Below are 14,355 nucleotides of genomic sequence, written 5' to 3' on the forward strand. Positions count from 1 at the left end.
GTATCACCGCTTGAACGCCACCAAGCATGATTCTTCAGTAAATACCTTGTGGGCCCTGCAGGAAATTCCATCAGGTCTTCCTGCTTTGCTTGCTGCTGCTGCTGCCGCCACCTCAACTTTTGGCAGCCCCGGCACGCTGCCTGTCCCGGGCAGGCCCCTGCCAGCAGCAGCCCAGTGCACCCAGCCCTGTCTCTGCCTTGGCAGAGCTCAACAGGGGTGTCAGGCAGCCACCACTGTCCTTCCTGCCGGCATTCCGAGGAGCAGCGCCCACGTTGCACAGGGATGCACACACGTTGTAACGTTGGTAACACACTGATCCAACGCTAAGGCAGACTGCAAACCGTATGCACAGGTTCAGTGCGGTTAGAGATAAAAGATAGCTGCTGGAGCTGGCTTGGGTATCAGTTGCCTCTGTCAGGGAAACACACTGTTGTTCTGGGAACCGAGCCAGGCCCATGGTTTTCCCATCTCATTTACAACTAGACCAGTTCAGTTTTTATGCCAACTGCGAAGAGCCTCTGTGCCAGTTTTACCACTACAGAGATGAAGCTGCTAATAAGCAAGATCGTGAATCTCTAGTGCAAACACTTCCCAGCTCAGGAACAGTAATAGCTCCGTTCAAACATGAATTTTACCAGAGGAGAGAAGGGCAAAGGCAAAGTTCCTGGAAATGCCAGAAGTAATACTGAGCTGGCAAACCATGCCCTTGCACACACAGAGGAGGGCTAGGCTCGCATGCCGCCACCCCTCCCCAAGCAGCCCACCTTCCTGACTGTGAGCAAGATGGTGAACAACGGACAGGTCACACTGTGGTCCTCTTGCAGCAGCTGAACTGCAGCACCGCCCAGGTGAGGCTGGGCAGGGGACTCCCTCATGTGCTTTTCCTACATTGCTCATTGTTAAAACAGCTGATCAGGTGTGATGCACTTGATGCTGCTGTGAGTTCAAAGCTTCTTCATAGAGAGCAATACAGACCTAGGAATCCTCTCCATGGAGCGGATCTTTTTAGGGAACTTCATTTGGAGGACATCAGTGCCCAGCACTCCTGGAAATCAGCCTGGAGTATTTCAGCTTGGGCACTCCAGACAAATACAGAAGCACTGACCAACAGGAGAGTTTGGTTCAAACAAATCGCTTGATACCACACAAAAGGCAATGAAAAGAAAGGGAAAACGGAACTCAGTTTTACAGGGAAGCCTGTAATAGCTTCAACTAACCCAAATTCAGCTCCTTCACCCTAATCATATGCTTCATTTATTTCCAGTTAATGTCTGGCATTAGATGTTCACCTGCACTGCAGCACTTTAATCCACACTCAGGGTACGTTCACCCTTTGCAGTGAATGGAGCAAGTAATTCTCAGGAGAGGGCAAAGCATGGCCACAACAACAAGCAGAAATGGTAGGACGTACAATTTTAGCCTGCCTAAACAACTTCAAGTACCACTCTGCTTTCTGAAAACAGAATAAATGCAATTTATATTTAAAGCAGCAAGTTTCTTTTAGTGTAATAAGTGTGTAATCTGATGCTGATGTTCTCCACGCCCCTTGAGTTTGCTTTGCATATAAAAAAAAATATGTATCCTGAGACCTCAAGCTGTCACAGGTCATTTACTGGAACTGGCTCTCTTAGAAGCCACTGCAAAACATGTATCTTGAATCAAGTAACTGATAAATAGCACAGCTGTAGATGCCCAGACTCAGTGGGAGCCAACACAAGAGGAGGATTAGGCATATCTTGCCCAGGCAGCTCACAGATGTTTGCTGACAGCCAGGGAACAGCAATGAAGGGAGCAGAAGGCCCCACTCCCTCCCCAGCCAAAACCCACTCCCTTCCCACCCCTACCAGCTCTTAAGCCTGCATACCAGGAGACTACAATCAATCCCTTACATGGGTACAAGTCAGGAGGCATTTTCCTCTACACCAGGAATTCAATAGTTCTTCCCAACCTCAACTCACCTAAAAATTCAGCCACAGCCACCAAGGTCTCCAGCACCCACCCTCTTCCCCCCAGCTCTTGTTCTCCCACCCTCAATCCCTCTTGCCTATTTTTCTCCTTGCAAACTCTCACCTCCCAGCACTTCACCTTTACCTTTCCAATACTGTCCATAAATCACAGTTACTGCTCCTTTCACCACACTCCACCCAGTTTGACTCCTTAGCCAGCTTGTTCCTTTACTTTGCCTGCCTGTTAGCCCCTGGCACACAACCTGCAGCCCTAAGAGAAAGCCCTTTTAAACCTTGGAGCAAGGAAGGGGACAGTACACATGGTCTGCCCTAAAATCTGCAAGACCAGGAACTGGAAAACTGAGCCACCGACAATTAGTGTCTCTAAACATGCAAAAACTAGGTAACTTTTGAAACTACAGCTAGCCTAGGCTCGGACGGAGGTTTGGAGGATGGAGAAAGAGACCAGACAAAGGCTAGCCATCCCCAAGTCCACCTTGCAGCTTAATGCTCTCACTTAACAACACAGATCCAGCTAAGCTTTCCAAAACAGATGAAACTCGGCAGTAACACCAATCCCACTTCATCAAGTTAGTTTTAAAATACGGCAGAGGTCAAAAACCAAGCAGACATGGGATGGGATACATGTTGTCTCAGACTCTTTGTTCTCTGCAAGTTCAGAAAAAACTGTATGTCACGGGAGTTCTTATGACAAGCAGCTTCATGAAGCGGTGGCACGAGACACACCTAACAGGATCTCCTTCTCCCACACCACTATCAGCCCCATACTACAACTGGCAACTCCATTGGGCATTGAATAAAAGTCTAGACTTTGGAAAAAAGAAATTTCCCCTCAAGATTAGCACTGAAACTAAGAGGCAGCACAGTCCATAGACAACTGTGTCTGCTGCGATGCTTACAAGCACAAGACAGTACTGGAATCTTACATCAAGACTAGGCACATACCTGTCTGTATGTGATGTCTGTAATTCACGAGGATGCCACGCAGCAGAACTGATGTTTAGTCACGCAAAGTCCCCCACCCACTGGCTTTTGCTCGAGAAGGCACACAGCAAGCATCGGTTCAACACAGGTAAACAAGCCTTTAGGTATCAGTTTGGTTTCTGCACCAGCAGAAGTCTTTTACCTACAAAGTGCTGCCTGTAAGCGTTGGGAAGGAAGAAAGTGACAGCGACTCTTTCAAGCTTCACACACAGCGTGGAAAGACCCAAACTAGACAATAATCCATTTGGTTCTTTTATTAGCAGAAGTTAAGAATACAGCAAGTAATAAGATCCCATCTTATATGGAACCATCACCAGAGTCCCCAACCATCAAAACCCCAGAATGTGCTTCATTGCTTCCAACAGTAAGCAATTTTTAAAAAGAAATATACTGAACAAGGCCACTATTTAATGGGGAAGGAAAGAAGCTGTAGGTCCTAACTATTCTATGGCAATAACCTGCACACAGAGCAAGCAAGCCTCTGACTGCTGAGAGTAAGGCATTCAGGTGCCAACCTGGGAAGAGTTCTCAGCAAGAGCTACAGAAAAGTGCACAGCTAGGTTGTTTTTATTGGAACACACAAACTTCTTGAACGGAGAGACTGACTGGGTTAAGAATAGCAGGTGGAATACTGTGTTTTTGTAATAGTTCTGTGCTGCGTAGGACCAGGTTACAATCACCCTTCAAGGAGTGAACGTGGGATGATCCAGGATGGAGACTGCCACTTCTGCTGGTACTGTTACAGAGGCGTCCCGAAGTGCCTTACAGACAACTCTGATTCTGATATGTACCATCATGCTTTCCTCAGACACCAGTATACTTCCTGCCAAGCAACTCTACATCTTTGACCAGGATGCCAGTGCTATTAGCTCTTACATCCAAGTTAATACTGCCCTTTACTTCCTTTCAGTACCACACAGACCTGTGACAAACTACTTCTGGCCCTACAGGCATCCAGTGTAGTGATCCTACTGAGAATACATCCCTCTAAGCTTGCAGACTCTCCTGCAGCACCTCTTTCTGAAGCTGACCTTGCTCTCGGATGCTTTACAAAGGCTCCATTCAAGGGGTGAAGCCTTAAAATCCAGTCAACTTTAGGAAGGCGTTCTGCTTCTACTTGACTCCGTTAGGCAAAGTAACTCCTCAAAACACACTCCTCATGACACTCAAGGTATGGGAAGGTCTCTGCAATTCACAACTTTCTCTTGACTGATGAAAATTCATACTTGCAGAAGTCTTAAAAATAAACTCGTACACAACAACAAAAAAAAAACCCTCCCTTTACTTTCCTTCCCTGTGAAATACAGCATTTTATGAGCTGTTTAACTCACCTGTGAGAGAGGTAATTGCTCTGAATTTCCAACTAAACACCCCAAGCAATACCTGTGCCATAACAAACAACACATTCAAGTTTTACCTTACAACTCCAAAGATTCTCCTTCAGTCTGGCTTCTGACTGGGCTCCAAAGATCAAGCTACATCAATTACAAAGAGAAGGGTATATGCCTCCCCTTATATAAGAGGTGCATCTGCTCCACAGCAATCCAACTGAACTCTTAGTTTTAGGTTTAAGAAATACCAGCAGTCCCATTGCTAAAGCACAGATGGGAAGCAGACCTAAGGAAGAAAAAAAAAAAAAAATAAAAGGAACTGCATTGGGCTGATTGTGGATTTTTCCTCTTAAAAAGAAAAACCTGCAGACTCCCTTGGCACATGGAGCCTGACACATGAGAAGGTAATGTGCTTGAGGTCTGCAGTAACTGTTAACTCCAAGTCCTGGAGCGCACAGCTTTCTCTTACCAGCCCATCTTAACCCCACCTCTGTTTCCTCTCACACACTCAACTATCTTTTGACAAGTGTATTACCATCACTTGTTCAGACAAAACAGAGCAGGCCCGCAAACGGCAACCATCTACTCAACGGGGGCCTTTGGGTATAGGCAGGCACTGATGGAGTTGGACTGTTTACTGTTTCATGTGCAGTTATCCCATCCTGCTCCACTTCATATGATGAGAACCAAACCAACCAACTAAGATCCACTATCCAGAACTACACAGGCCACACAAACTTGGAAGGCAGCTGTCCCACATGCTTAGGCAGGGCACAGACGTATCTTTCAAGCTGCTCAATAAACAAACTTGCTAACACTGAGACCTGGATGACAACACAATTAATCCAGCCTTCGCTACCCTTGTACACATGTACTGAGCCTACTCCAAGTGCTGGCCAGGACCCCACATTGCCCAGGGCATGCTGGCCACCAGGAAAACCTGCAGGGCCAACATGCCTAACTCCTGGGAATTTTACCTGGTCCTCCTGCAATCATTTATTTTGTGCAAAATTGAAACAGTGTGTGGTACTTGCATGTTGCATTCTTTACAAAAACCCTTTCCCCCCCCCATCCCATTGTTTAAAACATTTATATAAATTTTATTTAAACAGAAAGTTAGAAATCTTATTTACAATTTGTTTTTCTCCCAAAAGAGCATCTAAAATCAACTCCCAAACCCTCCAAGAGGATATAAATTTAACCTAGATTTTTTTTTCTTTTTTTTTTAAAAAAAAAGGAAACTGCTAAGCTATCCCTCCCCAGTTCTACAAATAAATATGGCATTGAACAGAAGCCGATTTGGAAAGGGTCCTCTGTAGCTCAATCTGTAGATCCCAAGAATAAGTTAGGGTTTCAGAATTTCCTGGTCTTCAAATTGATTCATTCCATTGCTTGAGGTATAGAATTTGTCTTGGTTAGTCAGAATCCCCATGAAGCTCCGTGTCCCATCAGCTGAAACATGGATTCTTCTTAGGTATTCATTTTGCTAGCCTGTATGCTTCAACCGCACTTGCGGTACTGTTTTGGTTACGATCTTGGGCTGAAGGCTGGTTTTACTGCATCCCTTCTTCCTCTGTGCAGCCTCCTCCAACTGTGAAACGGAACTCCTGGAGATTTGAAACTCCGTGGAAGTGCACAAAAGCACCAGCCACTACAAAGACGTGAAACAGCTGATGGGAGTGGAACTGCAGAAAAGAAAACACTTATGTTCAGCCGGGGTACTTTGGGTTCTAGCACTACCCTGTTTCCAAAAAAGCCACACATTCAGCTGAAGTACACAGTAACACGTAGCAGTACCTCAAACCACAAGCTGCAAAGTTCTCCAGGTTGTGTATTGAAGTCCATCCCTCTCCCATCATTAGCAAAATAATCAAGTTCTACACACCCACACACATCCATTTCTTTCAGTCATCTTAACCAGCTGGTCACACCTCTCTGCGAAGGGACAAGCATAATTTCAGAGCTTTGGGCAAAAGGCTAAAGCAGGACACTTAAAATTAGTTCCTCCAAACCACACAGGTGGTTTATTGGTAAAAAGGGCTCTCATACAGATAAAAGATACAAACTCTGCTCTGGTCACAAGCACAAGTTTTGCTAAGTGGATTTTAAACATTATTTTATTTCTCTGCCACAGAGAAACAGAACAGAAAAAAAAGGTATTATTTTAAAACCTAGAAACAACCAGATGTTCTGAATGAATGCCCTGGATGCTATTGATTATAGTACAGCAGAATGAAAACCAGAAGGGAGCTACATGACAAAGCATGCCCTCGTCTGAGGGCAGACATACCAAAATATGGATAATGCTCTTGAAAAATTTCTACAGATGTGTATTTGCAGGCTCCATGGGAAGCTTGGAAGAGTTGGTGGTACACCAGCGCTTTTGGAGTCTAGCTCATTATCATAACAAGGCTTTGTTTGTGGCCATTTAAACAGACCTAGCAAACTGGTGCCATGCAAAACCACTCAAACAACCCAGGCCTCATTCTCACTTCTGGTCCCTTTTAGCAGCCTTAAACTATGCTAGTGGAAGTACAGTGGCCTTCCAAAGGCACACCGTCCTCTCATCTCTACTTTTGCTCACCCTATTCCTTTCTTTACATCTTCCCCATGCAATTCCTCCTCCACAGACTTCATGATCCTTTCCCTCATACCAAGCTTCACCCACTCGCCTGCTCACCCCACTTTCCCTTCTTCTGGGCCACAGATCCCTCCAAAGTCTACCATCTCTATCCAGCACTTTCACTGGCCACACAAGATGAGCTGCCAGACATGGTGAAGGTGCCAGAGAACACAGTGAACATGAAAGAAATACCCTGCTTCTGTGCAGAGTAGCGCATGGTTAAGATGTATTTGCAGGATTCTCAACACACACAGACAAAAAGGTTCAAAAAGTTGCTTACCTATCTACTAAAGCTATCTAGTGCATGTGCTGGGTTGAGTTTGCACACCAGCAGTTACCTCAGACCAGCAGGCACCAGGTAAGCAGGGCTCAGAGACCCCACAGTTGTTTGGCCCCTGAAGACCTATGCTTCTGGTGCAGCAGTTTGATACTTGCAATTAGAAAACATTGACACAACATCCTCCAGCCTCAAGGGGAACAGCTTTCATGTTGGTTTCCTCATCCAGTCATCCTGTAGACTCACCCAGATGTCACACTTGCCAGGGAAGAATCTCTCCGGGATGCGGGCAGCATATAGTGCAGCACCAGTGATGTACAGGCATGCCATGAGTGCCAGCCAGCCTATCTGCCCCATTGTGGCTGCTTTCAGGAGCCCCTCAGAGATGACAAAGTGCAGGGTGGGAATAACCCCACTAAGACCCAGACCTAGAAATACTCCTGGGAGGTAAAGAAAATGTGGGAGAGTCAGGTTTGAACACAGTGGCGGTAAAGGGAGACAATGAAAACATAAAAGCTATGGAAAGAAAACTCAGTATTTGCCAAAGCAGCAGAAAGGTGACAACTCTTGAAGCCGGAGGTCCCCAGAAGCGCTTTATTGGAAAGGAAGTTGAAGAATGCCCAGTCTTCCTTCATATACCAGAAGCTACTTAGGTATATGTTCCAGCAGATGCTGAAATATTTCGTTTACTGGTTGCCTTTGCCAGCTTTAACGCACAGAGTCAGTTGCACATGTTGGACGGTAGAGGGCACTGAGACTACACGAACTACGGCTCATTCTACCATCATCTCTCACACGCAAGGCAAGGGGAGACAACAAAGAGATTATTTATCTTACACTGTACGAGTAGTCCTAGGGAACAGAAAAGTAGCATCTGCAGATCATCTTATCTGCCATATATGAGAACACAGCTTATTCATCTAGATTTTATCAGCAAGTACAGATATCTTGTAAAAAAAGGGGGTGGGGCAGGGGGTGGGCGCAGAATAATCGTGTCCCATCCACATATTTTAAATATGGAAGGCTGAACTCTCTGAAAGTATACCTACAGCTTGTCCAGGAAATCTAGATTTACTGTAGACAGCATGTGCAGGTTAAGTAACAAGAAATACTACTATTCAACCCAGCTGTGCGCACATTCCATAGCTACCCCCTAAAGCTTTCTCTTTCTTCCTACCTCAGAACATGAAATCAAATCTGGTTTTGTTCAGGCTCTTTGTCTTAAATATGTATTTTATCTAGGCAAATCACTCAGATTAATTCAATCATTCAATGATTTGCTAGTGTCTGAGCCTAGTACTACAAAGACAAGACAAACAGGAGAAGTACACATACACACACCAAGCAGTCCATCATTTTTTGAGAGCAAAGTTGCTAGATATAGCTAGGAATACTTTGCACTACCTTGCCTACTGCATGTGTTACTGTCCATTTCAGGAATGCACTTCCAGGACTTGCACCAGCCCTTATCTGTGCATCCAGCTGGCTATAACAAATGCTGAAAGAAAATCCATCAAGCTCCCAATCCAAGAACATTAGCTTTCTACAAAGTTATGCTCTCTTAAGTCTTTCTGAGACTTTTTCTAAGTGGCAAGTAGGAAGGAGGCAAGGCAGTCAAGAAGCAAAACAGTTAACTTCAGGTCTTACCTGCCCTTACACCCCGGTATTCAGGGGTTGCAAACATGTCCCATTGTGAGACAATTATGGCTGCAATGCCCAGGACACAAATCACAATCAAGTAGATGAAGCAAGGCTGAGGGTTGCAATAGAAGGAATAGTACAACCATGGTACAAAGCTGCCCATTATGAGAAGTGCAATGCCAGAATAATCCAGCCTAGAAGGAAACAAAAGCGTTTGATAAGAACTGCGAACCATTGGAAGTCCTTAGTAGACCAACTGTCTACTTCTCACTGCAAAATGAAGTTATTTTCACTACTGCAACTTTCTTCTTGAAGGCAACTCTTCCACCAATCCCCTCCTACAATAACGGATTACCTTGACAGACAGCTAGTAAGGCCATTTTTGGACAGCCATCAGCAATACCTACAGCAGCCTTTAGACCAAAGCTTTTTGAAGAAAACTCAGATTTAAGCTCCAGATGAGGAAAAAAGCAGCACAAAAGAGTCCTCTAAACACAAAAAGGCACACACAATGTTGTGAGAGCACAGCCAATACAAACACTTCAGTATCTGAGAAGCGGGAGTTAGTTAGGCATCAGCTTAAAGTGACCACTGGGGAATAATGTTGCATTTTTTCAACCTGTTTCTAAACGCCAGTGAAGAAAAGGAATTCCTGCAGACGTTGCTTTTTACCACAAATTGACAAAATGCTCCTACAAAAGATGGAGTTAATTTTTAGGGGATTTTAATTGCTGGGTTACTTCAGAGGTGGTTTTGCAGATTACACAATCCTAGATTGAGTAATCTTAGAAAGTAAGAGATATTTAGGAGCAGCCAAATAAGAACACATAGTAAAACAAGAAGACCAAGACATCCTGACACATATTGTGGAGCTGCCTTACAGAAGTTTAAGATTCAGAGTTACTCAGAATTGTTGAAATGACAAGAACTGACAGTTGCATTAAAAATTCAGCGTCTTGCAACTAAGCTCTATTACTTACAGCAATAAGATGCATGCACACACCTGCCAAACAGCAGAAAACGAAGGAGTTAAGACTAAAACAGCACCACAAAAACTCATGCTGAAACAAACAATAATTAGAAGAAGCTGCACTGAATCTCTGCTCAACTCTGCTCCAAAGTATGTGCCATCATGCAACAAACAACTCCTACACTGGAGCTCCAGACACAAACCCTAACCCTGTTTTCCCACCTGTTTCGTATTTGGCCTACCCTGCCCCTCTAGGCACTTACTTGGAGAAGAGCCGGGAAACACCTTCAGAGTGGCAATAAACTGTGTGGAAGAGCCATGAGAAGGAGAGGCAGAGTATGGCTCCCAAGAAGAACAATCCAACAACCACTTTCTCCTGCACAGGTGCTACAAAGGACATGTTTGGCCGGAACATGTAGAAGATTCCCAGACAAAGAAAGAACACGCATCCTGAAAAACAGAAAGGCGTCAAGTTCATGCACACCAAAAGCTTTTCTTTCTAAAAGTGTAACTGTAATGTACAGGAGCACTAAACATAGGAGCTGCATGACAACCAGCAGCGCACATGCAGAATAAAGTACAGCCCTGCTTCAGTTACGCATCCCAGCCACATTTCATCTTAGACCGATACAATACAGATTTGCATGGACTCTCTTTTTTACTTGGTTTCCAAGATGCCTGTCCAAAGAGAAGGGTTTTCCCTCCCTTCAAAGGCTCCTTGCAAGTTGAAAGCCACCCATATAAGCTGCAATTTAAGTGTGTTTCTGTGGCAACAAATGCGATCTCAATTAACACCTACACATCTGAGGGGGAATACCTACCAGTGATTTATTAACATTCAGGATTTTTTTTTAATCCATTCATTTGTATTGAATGCCATAATTAAGAAAGTCCCATCCAACCCTCATGGGAAAAAATTAGGAGAGGGATACCAACCTTTTAATTTAACAGGTTACTACTGGAATGATAATGCTGACCACCCCACATCCCTTTCTATCTTGCTCTCAAAGACAGACAGCAATAAAGCCAATTAGCATTAAAGCAAGCTGAAAATACCTAGAAGATGTGTCCAGATGTTACCAGTCTCTGTATGTATTCTGAAGATACTCTTGAAACAAGCCCGGAAAGAAGGCATGGGTGGTCTGTGCCCATGCAACAGGTAGTCATTGTCCTTTAGCCAGTCAGGCAGAACATCATGGGGAATGACTCTCCATCTGCCCTCCCATACCTAGAAGTTAGAAGATTTTAGTTAAATGTAGGGAATTGACTTCAACTGATGTATGGCAAAAGTCAAAAAACCCTTATTAGCAGAAATGTTAATCGGTAAGTACAGTATATAGAAAAGAGCTGATGGGACACACATGTCTGGGGAAAAGGCTTTACACTTGAAATATAATGCTTAAGTCACTGTTCCCTATTGAAAACATATCATGAAGTTGAGCTACACTACCAGAGAAAGAAATACTTCAGTATTTCATTGAACAGGACATCTATTGGGCTTTTTTACTGCTAATGAAGCATTTAATTCATTTCCACATTGTTATTTTCAAAGATCATCCTTTCCATTTAATTGAAGAAGCCTGCAGCTAGTTCTTTCCAAGAAATAAGTAAAAGCCTGGTCTTCCAACCACAAGCCCATCCAAGTATACATCTGCTAGCATTTGGGGAAGTCTAGCAAAACAGCTACGCATCAGCACCAATATGGGCCAGAAAGCGTGAAGTGGCAAGAGTCCACTGAGAAGTGTCCAATCCCTTGATGCAGGTTGGAGAACAACTGCTCCCACACTCCCAAAACAAATGACGACAGATCAGTTAAAGGCAACAGATCCATGACTCTCAATTCCATCAGATTTCTCCTTTAAAGGGAGAGAGAACATAAGTGCACACATCCATTCTTGCAGCTGGCTCCAAATGGGAAAAGCGTGCACAGGTGTTCTTAGCACTGCTTCAGTAACGTAAAATACATGGAGTCTTCAGTCTGGTGACAGAAGCAGCACTGCCAAGCAGAGGTGTACCGGGGAATTGCTTTATGTACCGGGGTTGTTTCTGCAGTGTTCCTTGGATTTGTCATCTGGCTAGTAACACAGCAGCGAGCCTGAAGAATCCTGAAACACTAAGTTTTAAAAGCTACATTCTTATTTCTGTTTCAACAGTAAGAACCCAGAGTTTTTAAATCCTTTATGGAAGCAAAACAAAACCAATCAGAATAACCAACCCAGTTAAAGACTGGGTTCTTAAATACATTAAAAAAAGGAAAATAACTGGTGTACTTCATGAATCAAAAATTTGAATTGAGGTAGGAACAGCATGAGGGAATTAATTTTACACAACTAACCCTACAGAATATTTGAAAAGTGGAAAAGATACACAGTTTAAAAAAAGAACACAAAACACAAACATACCACGCTCATAAAACAAACAAAAAAACCCCAGAACCAAAACACAAAAAAAAAACAGCCCCCAAACTAAAGACTACCAGGTAACTAGGGTGTCTCGGTATGAACTATTCTTTGACGTTTTTAAAACCAGCAGGAACAAGTGTATAAAGGGGCAGCATTCCTTTCACGAAGAAAGGAGGGCCAGACACTGATACGGCCCCATGGCTCGTAAGAAGTAGCAAAAATTGAGCCAAGGTCAGCAATTACAAAATCTACAATGGATTTATTTAGATGAGTTTTAACACAACCTTGATTTCTTTTCGAGTGAGGGACAAAGCTTATTCTACAATGGATGCAAATGGTGCTGGAAAAGCAAAATATTTGCAAGTCTGAAGAAACCTCAGAAAAAAATGACCTTGTAAATCAAAGTGCCTTGAACCAGAAGGCTTTTATTCTGCTTTGCACTCACCAGTGTTTCTCAAGACAGACTCCTCAGTTGCATCATCAGCTTTACAGTCTCATTTGTAATCCCTTTTGTTCCATGCTTTACAATTCATTCATTTATGACAGACTGAGATCCTGAGAAGCTGTAGTGTTATTAGTGATAACAAGATATATTATATCTTGATGATATGCCCATGCAGGGATGGTGTGTGCCTGCTCTCACATTAGTAGCGCAGCCTTTTGCCCACTGGAGCTTCCTAAAAAAGGAAACTACTGCAGCAGTTTTCAGATAACCTTACCTTACACACGAATTCTTCCATTCTCTCCATAGCATGGTGGGCTTGTAGAAGAGGTGACATACCCATAAACCCTTCATCTTCTTGAGGTGACTCATCATTGTGTTTATAATCCTCAGAACACTGGAGGGAAAAAAATAAATAAATAGAGAAAATGCTTTGTAGACAGATGAACAGAGAAAGGTGATGCTGTTTTCCCTAGAAAAACTACGATTTGAGGTCTTGGCAAATAAAGACGTCTTCTTTCCTTGTACAGCACTGAGGAAGGAATTCAAAAGAATCAGCAAAAGAAAATATTACGTTCTTAGGTATCTGAGAACAACTCACATGTCTAATCCATTTTGCACATGTTTTCACCAGGTTTGGGAGAAAGCAGTGTTCTTCTATATGTTATGCTTCATTAAAGCCCAGATACTGAGTCCGAGGCTTGCAGCCTACCCACCTCTAGGGAAGGATTACTTCCTATTTTATGTTTCAATATCACTATGCCTGCCTTAGTACCTCTACAATGTATCTGGCATTTTAGGATAATAAAAGGCAAGCCAAGGAGAGGAATCAGTTTACCCTGTTACAAATGATTCACCTCAATTTTTAGTTCAAATCTGAAGTTCTGTTCTGTTTAACCGACACTTCTGTTCAGCTCATAATCCAGTAATGGACACTGACTCATTTGTTTGACTTTCAAGATACTTCAGAAACTAGTATGAAACTTCTGCTGGTTAGACAAAAGGCAAGTTATCAAAGAAAGCAGTAACAGACCTCAGAGTTTTAAACAAAATTCAAATAAGGAGAAACATTCACATCTTCAGGGTGTAACAAGAGAATTATGAAAACAAAAACAAATAAAACCCCTGAGCCTGGATATTCAGCTGGTACACATCACTAATTACTTGTTCGTTTTCTATCCTATGTTGACTTATCACATCACATACATATTATGATACACTCTAGCTTTCTGTTTAGGAAAAAAAAAATCAAGGGGACCACAAGAGTCCTACATTGATTGCCATTTGCTTACTACAATGCTCATGGCCCATCAGAGACTCCCCTCAATGCTTCAGCTTCCAAGGTAAACAAGTTTGAGAAAGCTAGAAAAGAAAGAATGAGTCTTCTGTATCCTTCAGGCTTGCCACAGAAAGCTGCCATGCACATTATGGCCAAGCCAGGAAAGCCCCACAGTCTGCTCGGAGACTGGGCTCCTCCATATTACAAACCACACCACTTTTCTCTCTCCTATTTGCATATGAAGTTTAACAACTTTAAAATCAAGACCACTTACTGAAAATGCCAAAGCAGCTGAGAATCTAGTATATACCCTCACATTTTTTATCTATGAATTATTATCAATAATGTTCAGGTTAATGTCCTGAATTTTGAGTCAGAGATCGGATCTGGCTGCATATTTGTCCCACATTATAGCTCCCTCCTTAAAGTGAGGCCTTGT

The 14,355-nt window shown here is 43.3% G+C and overlaps 1 protein-coding gene across 2 annotated transcripts in view; it reads right to left on the minus strand.

The window, feature by feature from the left end:
* Positions 1–3,190: 3,190 nt before the first annotated feature.
* ADIPOR2 (adiponectin receptor 2) overlaps positions 3,191–14,355 on the minus strand; it is a 45,789-nt gene continuing 34,624 nt past the window's right edge. For both annotated transcript variants that reach the window (XM_080391557.1, XM_080391558.1), the window contains exons 3-8: positions 12,915–13,034; positions 10,850–11,021; positions 10,057–10,243; positions 8,830–9,017; positions 7,429–7,622; positions 3,191–5,967 (exon numbers count right to left, since the gene is read on the minus strand). In XM_080391557.1, coding sequence (XP_080247683.1) covers positions 5,836–5,967; positions 7,429–7,622; positions 8,830–9,017; positions 10,057–10,243; positions 10,850–11,021; positions 12,915–13,034 — 993 coding nt within the window. In that variant the 3' untranslated portion in view covers positions 3,191–5,835. The remainder of the gene's footprint in view (positions 5,968–7,428; positions 7,623–8,829; positions 9,018–10,056; positions 10,244–10,849; positions 11,022–12,914; positions 13,035–14,355) is intronic.

Source organism: Falco punctatus (assembly GCF_963210335.1).
Source record: "Falco punctatus genome assembly, chromosome: 6".
Classification (NCBI taxonomy): domain Eukaryota; kingdom Metazoa; phylum Chordata; class Aves; order Falconiformes; family Falconidae; genus Falco; species Falco punctatus.